A 12,045-nucleotide genomic window follows, 5' to 3' on the forward strand; every position below is an offset into this window, starting at 1 on the left:
TCAATTGAAGCATTTGAGCAACTGAAAGAGGAGTTCAACTTTGATACGTGTCTGCACCACCCAGATCCATTTAAGCTATTCATCTTGGAGGTAGATGAATCTATTCTCAGGATAAGTGCTATCCTCCTACAGCATAAGCATAAGGGTACTCTCGTGATGTGCTCCTGTTTTTCAAGGAAATTCTTTCTGGCAGAAAAGAATTATACCATTGGTGATTGTGAGCTGCTAGCGGTCAAGCTAGCTTTGACAGAATGCTAACACCTATTGGATAAACATCCCGCTGAATATACTTGTTTAAAGTTATCTGGCTACATATAGCAGGATAACTTCAAACCTAACTGACCAGTGATTGAATATAGATGATTAGGCCTAAAGTTATCCAGCCTCAAGTGGCCAGATAACTCTCCACTTACCGGATATCTTCATAGAAATCTGGGAAAGTAGTGCCTCTTAGAAAAAAAAGCACCAAGTTATGGATCTCCTAGCATGATTGCACCCCCCCCCCCCCGAACACCACATGTATATAGTCCCTACCTCCATGGAGGACCCCACAAGCTAGCCGAAAGCTTTAAAATTTGAAAAGTTTAAAAGATTCATCTGATAGCTGATGGCACGGGTCTCCCACATTATTCCTCGTTAAAAATACTTTGTCCCTCCTCTGCCCCCCCCCCCAATCATCCCCTCCAAAACGGGATCGCTCTTCTCAGTGTTCTTGGCTATTTGTAGCATAACATCAGCTATTACCTAAGTAATGCTTCCAGCGTTATGTAGGTAATAACGCTGAAAGCAGATTTGTGTAAAATTATTTCTTAGGTAATAGCTGATGTTTCGCTGCAAACATCCGAGAGCACTGAGAAGAGCAATCCCAGCACAGAGTGACCAGTTTTGGAGGTAACAGGTGGGTGGGAAGGTATCATCCAGGAGTGGGGGAGGGAGATGACTGGGGGGGGGGGGCAAAGGAGGGACAGTTAAAGTATTTTTAATGAGGAGGGAATTGGAGACCCACGCCAGTGGCTTTCAGATAAAACTTTTAAACTTTTCAAATTTTAAAGGTTTGGGCCAGCTTGTGGGGTCCTCCAATGGGAGAGGGAGTACATACATGTGGTGTTGAGGGGGTTGGCATTGGTCCAAGAGGCCCGCAACATTTTGCTTTTATTAAAAGGTGTGCTATTTACTCTGATATCTCTAAAAATATCCGGGTAAGTAGCTAGTTATCCAGCCACATACGGATGGATAAATTTAGACATGCTTCCGAGCAGGTCTAAAGTTATGCAGCTAACTTAGCCGGATAGACACGATATTCTAGGTTAGCCAGATAACGGGACCACTCCCAAGAATGCCACTTTCATATTTGGCTAAATTATAGCCAGATAGCAACATAATAATTTAGCAGATAAGAGGCTGAATATGCCATATAAGCCATTTAGATGGATAACTTGTGAGTTATCCATCTAAATGACTTTTGAATACCTACCCCCCCCCCCCCCCCCATAACTATTTATATGGATCACAGGAACCTAAGTACCTAGCACAAGCACAGAGGCTGAACCCCCAGCGAGCCCACTGGTCATTGTTTATTAATTAGTTTGACTTCAAATTGTGATACCGTCCCATGGAGAAGAACTCACAAGTGGATGCTCTCTCACGTTCCTTTGACACCAAGAGCTCCCTGGAATCTCTATGGCATATCATCGACCCTGTGAAGATTGTGGTTGCTGCCACACTTCCAGTCCCTCATGGGAAGACTATGGTACACCAGCACCTATGGAAGAAAGTTCCTCAATGGGCTTATGACTCCTGCCTGGCTGGTCACCCTTTTAGTACCTGGACTTTGGAATTAATAATGTGAGACTATTGATGGACCCAGATGAAGATTGACATAAAGCATTACATAGAATCTTGTCCCAGATGTGCCATGAACAAAAGTGTGCAAGTACAACCTTGGGAATTGTTACAGCCACGGCCAGCCTCTAAGGAACTCTGGACCCACTTGTCCATTGACTTTGTCACTGACCTTCCCCTCTGTCCCGCTACAAAGTGCATTCACCATCTGCCAGTGTAGGCTTTGGGGGTTCATCCATGAGGCTGCGTAAATTACACTGCGGTACTAAGGGCTCACATATCCACTATATTCCTTTTGAATTTTAAATGCTAGAGCAGTAGTTTTCCTTAATATCCTCTTTCCAATCATTAAGTCAAATTTGATCAAGTTATGATCACAGTTGCCAAGTGACCCTGCTATCATTAGCTCTCACACCAAATCCTATGTTCCACTAACATTTAGATCTATAATCGCTGCCGCTCTTGTCAGTTTCTGGACATGCTGCTCCATTAAACAGTCATTTATTTCATTGAGAAACCTTAACTTTCTAGCATGTTCTGATGTGACATTTACCCAGTCAATATTGGGATATTTGAAATCTCTCATTATTACAGTGTTGCCAAATGTATTAGCTTCCCTAATTGCTATTAGCATTTCACCATCTGTCTGTTCATTCTGGCCAGGCAGACAGTAGTGTAGACCCTGCTATATTTTTCCCCATCACACATAGAATTTCTAGCCATAAAGATGCCACAGTGCATTTAGTCTCCTGTATCCTGTTGTAACAAGGGGCCAGCTGCGGGATGGTCTCATGACTAGTCAACTCACCCAAGAAGCCTTCTCACAAACCCTTCATGGCATGGGCACTGCCAGCTGCGCCATGCCGTACCCTAGGTGCACACACATGCACACTGAGTATTTCATTGACCCTGCAGTGGGAAACTCTCTAGCGATCCTCACTGATAATGTCAACCACCCAGACCATTTAAACCTTTCTCACCATTCAGCCAGTGCCTCAGCAACAGGTCCTTCTTTTTCCTTTCTGTTTCCTGTGCTTCCTAGATCCTGACCTTGCCTTGCTCCTTCCTTGCCCACCTAGTCTCCATACCCTGCCTTTTCTCCTCTCTTATGCTCAGTCTTGTCTCTGCCTCTTGCCCTTGGTGCTCTCTCCTTCTGCCTGTCCCATTTCTTGTTCCCTGCCTCGCCCCCTCCTCCTGCTTGATTTGGTCTTTGCTCCTTCAGACTGCTCACTCATGCTTGACTTTGCCTGTTTTCTGACCGTGCTTGAACGCTGTCTGCTCTGACTTCTGCCTGGTATCCATCTAGAACTATATACTGCCTACCCTGACCCTTGGCCTGTCTCTGGACATTCTTCGTACCTTGGGACCTTACTTAAGTCCTGCCAGCCCCCAAACCCAAAGGCTCAACCTGAGGGAAAAGGGGTTAGTAAAGGTTAAGGCTAAATCTTCTCCCCGAGTGTGTCTGCCTACTGATAATGTGGGCCTAGTGTGTTTGATTACTAAGCAAAATCAATCACACCTTCATGCACAGGGTTCACTGACCATGACACCTGTTTGACTCTATGCCATCCTTAACATACAGTGCCATCCTTCCAGCACTCTGGTACAGCACTGCTCCACTGATTATTCTCCTTTCTCAGTTCTCTGAGATGCCAATTATGTCTTCCTATTCATTCAGTGCTGTACTATCCCATCTTATTTTTTAGACTTCTGGCATTTGATTACAGACATTTCAATGTATGTTTTTTGTTTGTATATACAGCCTTCCTAGCAGTTGAAAGGGATAATTTGGAATCTTTAAATTCAGTCTAATCTTAATTAAAGGAACCTGTGCTTCATTTGCATTTATCAGAACCTCTTTGTATGGTACAGTAATTCCCCTGTTTGGTTAGTATCCTTCAAAGATACCTCCATCCGAACCATCTTTCCCCCATGTTCTGAATTATTTTGCTAGATTAATAGCTGCTATACTTCCTTTTTAAACATTAGCACCAGCAGCCTAGTTCCACCCTGGTTAAGGTGGAGGCAATCTTTTTGGAATATACTCCCCTTTCCCAATGTTGCCCAGTTTTTTCAAAACTAAAGCCCTCTTCCCTGCACCATCATCTCATCCACACATTGAGACTCTGGAGCTATATTTGCTTCTCGGGTCCTGAACATGGAACAGGGAGCATTTCTGAGAATGCTATCCTGGAGGCTGTGAACATCTTTCTAACTAAAGCCTAGATTTGGCTTCCAGAAACTCCCTCCCATACCGTCATATGTTATTGGTACCCACATGTACTATGGCAGCAAGATTCTCACCAACACTGTTTAAAGATCTAGTACCCTCACACCAGGCAGGCAAGTTACTAAGTGATCTTCATGTCTACCAGTCACTCAGCTATCTACATTCCTAATGACTGAATCATTAACTTGTACCAGGAAGGCCATCCTAAACCTACCTTTCCTGGTACAAGCCCTTGAAGATCCATCTTTGGTGCAAGAGGAGACTGCATCACCTGGAATGCAGGTCCTAGCTACGGAATCGCATCCTGCTACACCAAGATGATGCTGTACTTCCAGGTGACCTTGATCCTCCAAGGCAGCACAGAGACTGCCAGACTGGAGTTGGGACTTTGTTACTACATAAGAAACATAAGAACATAAGAAAATGCCATACTGGGTCAGACCAAGGGTCCATCAAGCCCAGCATCCTGTTTCCAACAGTGGCCAATCCAAGCCATAAGAACCTGGCAAGTACCCAAAAACGAAGTCTATTCCATGTTACCATTACTAATGGCAGTGGCTATTCTCTAAGTGAACTTAATAGCAGGTAATGGACTTCTACTCCAAGAACTTATCCAATCCTTTTGTAAACACAGCTATACTAACTGCACTAACCACATTCGCTGGCAACAATTTCCAGAGTTTAATTGTGCATTGAGTAAAAAAGAACTTTCTCCGATTAGTTTTAAATGTGCCCCATGCTAACTTCATGGAGTGCCCCCTAGTCCTTTTATTATCCGAAAGAGTAAATAACCGATTCACATCTACCCGTTCTAGACCTCTCATGATTTTAAACACCTCTATCATATCCCCCCTCAGTCGTCTCTTTTCCAGGCTGAAAAGTCCTAACCTCTTTAGTCTTTCCTCATAGGGGAGTTGTTCCATTCCCCTTATCATTTTGGTAACCCTTCTCTGTACCTTCTCCATCGCAATTATATCTTTTTTGAGATGCGGTGACCAGAATTGTACACAGTATTCAAGGTGCGGTCTCACCATGGAGCGATACAGAGGCATTATGACATTTTCTATTTTATTCACCATTCCCTTTCTAATAATTCCCAACATTCTGTTTGCTTTTTTGACTGCCATTCTGTTTGCTTTTTTGACTACTATTCCCCTGAAGGTTTCCTCTATATACATCTCTGTCTGCCTCAGCTCCTCAAGGTCTGCCATTCTAGCCTCCAAAGATCATATTTGTTTTCTGAGAGTCAGAAGCTCTTTGCATTGAGCACATGCATAGAACCTCTCACCAGTTGGTAAATAATCATACATGTGGCTCTCGTGTATAAGACTGGAAAGTCTCCATCTTGCTGCTGGACTGCTGATGGGATCTTACTATTATTGAGTTGTTACTTAATTAAGGTTGCTAAGGGAGTAGGGGTGCTTAATCTTCTCTTTCCAGTGAAGTTTACGGCTGGCGGGGAAGTCTGGCCCCACCCATGGGAAAAGAGCTGACCACTGGCTGGTGAAGATCACCACTGATGGGAAAGCTGGTTGGACCCACTGGGGAAGATCACTGCTGTCAGGAAGGCCAGGTCCTGCTAGTTGGAGAAGATCTGCTTGCACCCACTGGTGAAGATCACTGCTGGAGGGGAGGCCTGTCCCCACCAGCAGGTGAATTTCTGACTGGACCTGCAAAGTAAGGGAAGTTAGCCATTGAATGAGGGGAGAGGAAGGGAGGGGAGTAGAGTAGAGGGAATAAGAAAGAGAGATGGCTGAGAGTAAAGTGAAAGGAGGAGATGGAAGGAGAATGAGAGGAGAGGGAAAGGAAGAAGGAAGGGAGGAGTAGGGTGTAAATGAAATGGGTGCATGAGGCGAGATGGTGAAAGAGAAGGGGAAGTGAGGTGAGAGGGAAGAGTGAATGAGAGGGTGAACAAAGGGAAGAGAAAGGAGGAAAGAGAATGATAGGGAAGGGGAATGAGAAGAGTGGGGAAAGGAGGGAATGAGAGTGGTAAAGGGAGGGGAAGGAAATAAAGTTGGAGAATTGGATGAGAGGGAAGGGTGTGAATGAAAGAGAAATGTGCAGGGAGGGAATGAGAAGGTGAGGAAAAGAAAAAGGATGAGTGAGTGAAAGGGAAGGGAGAGAACTAGAGGGAATGAGAGGGGTGGATGAAGTGAAGGGAGGAGTGGGAGTGAGAGAGGGAAGAGGGAGAACCACATTCTCTCTCTCTCACACACACACACACACACACCCACACACACACACACATATACACCTTACCTACCTATGTCAAGGGGTAGATGTATGAGAAGGAGAAGCAGGGAGCATGGTTTCCGGTGTGTGGCAGACTTGCCAATTTCCAAGAAATGTAGAAATATTACTGGCGTCTATCTGCCACACTACAGAAGCCCTGCCTCTTCCCATTCCCAGAATTTCAAATCATCCAAAGGGCCAGACATGCCCCCCTCCCCAGCAAGTTGTGAGGTGGAACTCCCCAAGCCTTCTTGGAGATTTGAAATGTTCTATGTCCTTCAAAAAGTTTGGGGATTCCTGTTGTACTATTTTATGTCACAAAGCAGAAGAATGGAAATGTGACTAATAGGTTTTAAAATATGAGCTTCTTTTAAGTTCAGCCTGTGGTATTCATCATTTCAGTTGTTTGAGACAGTTCATGGATTCCACTTGACATAATTGAAGACAGCAGTGCAACTTCAATTAAAATGCTTTCTGCCTTTTTAAGCTCAAGATGTGCTCGTCTAGACAAAAGGAGCCATGCTACCTTTTGAAAAATGAGGCCTCAAGATGTGTCAGGAAATCAGAATCTGCATCGGTTTGCATCAAAACATTTTCTCTAGTTGAGTGAGACATCTGGTATTCCAAAGTGAAAGAAAGCTTACTGTGACAGAATTTTAAGTTGAATGTAGCAACAAATCTGTTGTCCTCACTAATGAGCTCTTTATTTAACACTGCCATTCACTGAATGGTATTACAGTTACAAACCAGCTTTGGGCAAACTAAGCATGTTTTCTTTTTCTTTGGAAAATATCATTAGCAATGTTCAGCTCGAGGATAGCTTGGTGGATACCATCAGCAATATTTGTCACTCTGAGCTGTATAGAGAAAGAGACACAGAATCATCCTTTTTGTTGTGGGAGATTATTTTAATCTATCATCCCCCTATAAAAGAGAACATAATGGCTGAATTCACACAGACATGATGAGATGTAGAGAAAATGTTCTGTGGATGCTGGACAGTGCTCAGCTTGTTCAATTGTATCTTTGCAACTTCGGTTGACTGTGTCTAAACCTAAGTGCTACATAAATACACTTAAATATTAGGTCACATAAGCTCACAACTTTATAGGCCATAGCTATAGGTTATAGGCCATTTTTCACAGAGACCCAAAGGGGCCTATGTATTAAAGGTTAATGTGCATGCTAAGGCATTTAGTGTGCATCCAGAACAGCGGACTATGCATTAAGACCCAAATGTGCACATTAACCAGGGTAAATACATTAGTATGAATGTGTTAAAATTAGTGTGAACTCGAATTTAAAGGAAGTCATGTCACATACAAATTAGGATTTAGTGGGCGTGTGGGAAATATCATGTGGGGGGAGTGTAGACAACACTATTTTGCATGTGCCTATTCAAGTGTAGGTTTTACTGTTTTGAAAATCACTTTGATGAACTGTAGGAAGGGAAGTCTATCAAATTATTGAACTCAACTAAATGTTAGCATGCCCGTAAAAGACCGTGCCCATGTGGCCTCCCCTCAATATACAAGTGACCCCCTCCCCCCCCCCCCCAAATCTCTGCCCATGACACATGTCCCATGATACATGGCCTATGACACAGGGCCACAATAATCTAATCCTCCCTCCACACTACATCCTGACACATTATCGATGGTTGCAGGGGCCTGATACACCCCCCAAACCCAACAGAACATATCAAGGGGCTTGGCAGCCAGACAGACCCCTAGCTGGCACAAAAGATATGGACTCAGTGGTCTGACATCCCTTGCCTTCCTAGCATAAACAAAACAGGGCTTCAATGCCTGAGATCATAACACCCGCTCTCCCTGACCCACCCACACTCTTGCAAGCCCAGGCACAAATAAATTAGGAGCTCAGCAGCCCCGAACATGGCCTATTGCTGGCATATTAGGAACAGGGGCTTGGTAGCCATGATCAATCCCTTTCCCCACCCCTGGCACAATGGATTGTATGCTCTCAACACAAAGGAGATGTGGGCTTTGAGCCTCGGCATCAGTTTCCCACCCCATCCCTTTAGCCCAAAGACCAAAGAGCCTGGGTGGCTTAACTCAAACCCCATTCCTCCTTCAACTGTTCCCATGGCCTACCATTTCCATTGATGCAATATTGAAGGTCCCTCCGATCTCACCCTGACAGCTTAAAAAATCATACTGGTTGACTTCCTGTGTTACCTCTCATGCATATGGGCCATTCTGCCATGAACTTTGATATCTCATCATTGGCAGGTGTAGGCATGGGGGTACCTTAAGAGGAGGGAGCACAAGGAGTTGTGTATGGACACCCTGGGGCCTTTATTTTTAGGTTGAGGGGGGTTGGGAGATTATGGTCTACTAAATTCCTATGTCATTTCTGCTGTGGTGGTAGGTGATGAAAGCTGCAGAGCCCCTGTTTCATTTTTTCCAGGAGAGGGGGCAAGGAATGAAATTCCCCATGCTAACTGACCCTTTCACTTTTGGTTAGTTAACAAGGGATTTTGAACATGCACAGACTAAAACTGTTTGTTTTATTAGCATGCATGCTAATTGAGTGTACACACTACAGATCCAAATTTTAGTGGGCACACTAAAAAGGTTAGCTCATGTTATGTTGAGCTGTTTTAATATGCATGTTAAAAATGTAAATTTAAAACAATGCATGGGACAATGCATGGGACAAATGGGACAAATGAAAGACACTCAGATAAGTCCGGGAAAAATGTTCTATGTAGTTTCAGTTGGTATTTAACATCTGAACAATCAATGACTTTGGTGTTTTTAGAGCAGTTCAGGTGAAAGATAATCGCTACAGTCATAAAATTGTGAAAACAACATACAGACATGGATGACTGACCACTAAGTTTTTTCATAGCAAGGACACACAAAAAATGTTTTTAAACAAAAACAATAAAGTTGTATACACGCTATAGCATAGATATAAAAAATACCAGGCGGGACAAGGTCAGTTAATGATTATACTGAATACACTACTGGATGTAGTGATATAGAAAATTGTATGAAACCTTCCTTCTCTTTCCTTAAAATTTTTCTCCATGACTGTTATCAGAATATTATTTCAAAAATAATTCAAAAAGCAAGTACACTTAATTGTAGGTGATTAATAAAATATAAAACACATACAATTTTTATGTTTAGCACCTAGACACCTGTCTATTATTTATTTACAAAACCTTTTTATACCACTTTCCAAGTCAAAGGATTGTTCAAGGTGATGGAAAACAATACAACTAAAATACATCAACAAATGAAATAAATATGAATATAATACTTAAATTCTAATACCAAATTGACTCTTCATGTTTGCATATGTTCTGTGTTCTAGTGAATTTACTGTATATCTTGCCTTATCAAATCCAATGGTGTAATATGACCTATACATTTACACTTGTTTAGTTCTTGTTATTTGTTAGATGTTGGGCACTAAACAATAATATATTTTATTTTTAAAGATGCTCCAATTACATTTCAAGCAGAAGGGAGCCGTCAAGCCTTGAAAGTTTACTTCTACATTGCTAGTTACCATTTTGAACAGCTGCCTCAAAAGCTGAAGTTTGGAGGAGGATTTAAAGTTCACCCAGTTCTTTTTGCACAAGGTAAAGTGGTTTTTTTTTGTTCTTTTACTGAAGAACTGGCAACAAAATTGCAATGGTATACAAATATGGTACACATAAAGTAAATTAAAATGTCTGATGATGTGCAGAAGTCATGTGTGAGTGACTGCCTCATGATTTCCAGCTCATTTGGTCAGTTAATTTATTGACAGTAATCAATAAGTGTGAGAAAATCTGTCCCTCGCTGATCTTCTCATATCTCTCTTCTCCAGCCCATCTCCTTCCTCTTGAGTGTCCTGTCCCAGTGCTGGAGGCATAAATATTATCCTAAGAGCAGTACTGGTGGAAGGGTGTCCTTGCCGCCCTAGGCAGTGATGTTGTCATGTGATCTCTCTCTCTCTCTCTCTCATTCTCTCATCACACATGACAAACGACCCCAGCTCCTCACAGAAATACATACCCAAAAATGGAAAACGCCCTCCAGCCCGGTGCTTCGCCCGTCTATCCTTTCAAAACTGCCGCCCTTACTGGCTACTCTGCCACCCCGCCCACTTCCAGCACCTTAGGCCACTGCCTACCCCGCCCAGTGCTTCTGCCGGTCCTGCCTAGGAGCAAAATTGTAATTAGTGTATGCAGATCTGCCAAGACTCCCACCCTGCACAGGGGGCTCCTGCTTCCAGCCAAGCCTGGGAGGAAGATGGAGAGCTGAAAGCTCTGCTCTGCATGGTAGCAGGGGACAGAAAGCAGGAATAAATTGTTTCTTCACTGCTACTACCTGCTGATACCCCTGCAGCCTATCGGCTATTTATTAATTGCAACATTTATTAGCCGTCTAGAGCAAAGAAATTGTGCTAAGTGGATTCTAATGTTTTACAATTAAACAAAATAAAACGACATCAATGCAATTTTCATTCTATTAAATTACAAAACAAAGTAAAACAGTAAAATACAGAAATGCTTGACCAATAGACTGCTGAGGGAGGAGTGAGCAGCAGCAGTGCAAGGAGAGACTCCTTCCTGCTTTTAGTCTGCCCTATGATGTCAGTGAAAGGGGTAAAGGAGCTGATAGAGGGATGGTGAAAGAGGATGAGACAGGGAAAGATGACCTGATCAAGGGGTCAGAAGAGATCTAAGAGAATGGCTATGGGAGGGAGGGAGAAATACTGTGAGAGACAAGTAGTGGAAAGTAAAGTTGTCTACAAAAACAGGTCAGTCAGATGAAATCTTTATTGTAAGGCACAATACACAAGTGAATGCCCAGAGCATTTCACTCATCAGCCAGAGGGGGAGAGTATCCCTCAACAAAGAGGTTGCATAGTTTATATACTTTCATGATAGAAAGCGCTGGAAGATTCCAGATTACTGCAAGCATTATTTGTGCCAGCCTTGTGATTTAACATCTACTACAAATGAGGAAAATGAAATTTGCATGTCAGCAAAAAACGAGAAGAACTTTGAATCCGTTAGATTCGTTCTTGTAAACAACTTATCTTGGAATCCATATGTTGCATCTTGTTTCAATATATGTTTGCACAATTTTAGCTCCTAACATACACTTCTCCTTATTACTTACAGTTACATCCATACTGGCCAATTTTCAAAGGCTTGCATGCGCCAAAACTGGGAGATATGTGCGTGACTCGGACCTGCACACGTTGCGTGGATTTTAAAAGGCTCGCGGCCATGCACGTATGCCCTGGTACATGCATAAAAAACATTTTCTGAAAAAGGGATGGGGTATGGGCGTGGTCTGGAGGGGCATGGGCAGGACATGGGGAGGCCAGGACTGCACCATGAAGTCAGTTAAATAGTTACTCGCACAAACACAAACCGGGGTCCCCTACCACGTAACTATACTTCTGCTATGGACGACGTGTAAGTCGTGTAGCAAAAAGAGCGAGATTAGTTAGTGGAGTTTTAAGGCTTGGGGATATTAGAGTAAAAGGGAGATAAGTTAGGTAAGTGGTTTGGGAAGTCCTCTCCTTTACTGGGGTGAACTGATAAAAAGGCCTATTGTGTCACCGCACGTATCTACTAAAACTCCTCCCACTTATGTGATTGAGACGGCATTCATGTGCACATGCATGCATCAATGTAAATTTTTCTGCACATGTGCGCATGGATAGCCGATTTTATAATACATGCATATGTTATATAAAATTGGTGC

At 43.0% G+C, this 12,045-nt stretch overlaps 1 protein-coding gene across 1 annotated transcript in view; it reads left to right on the forward strand.

The window, feature by feature from the left end:
* The window catches only part of PREX2 (phosphatidylinositol-3,4,5-trisphosphate dependent Rac exchange factor 2), a 922,406-nt gene that overhangs the window by 598,634 nt on the left and 311,727 nt on the right, over positions 1-12,045 (forward strand). The window contains exon 34 of the mRNA XM_029591436.1: positions 9,777-9,920. Coding sequence (XP_029447296.1) covers positions 9,777-9,920 — 144 coding nt within the window. The remainder of the gene's footprint in view (positions 1-9,776; positions 9,921-12,045) is intronic.

The sequence above is a fragment of the Rhinatrema bivittatum genome, chromosome 2, assembly GCF_901001135.1.
Source record: "Rhinatrema bivittatum chromosome 2, aRhiBiv1.1, whole genome shotgun sequence".
Lineage (NCBI taxonomy): Eukaryota > Metazoa > Chordata > Amphibia > Gymnophiona > Rhinatrematidae > Rhinatrema > Rhinatrema bivittatum.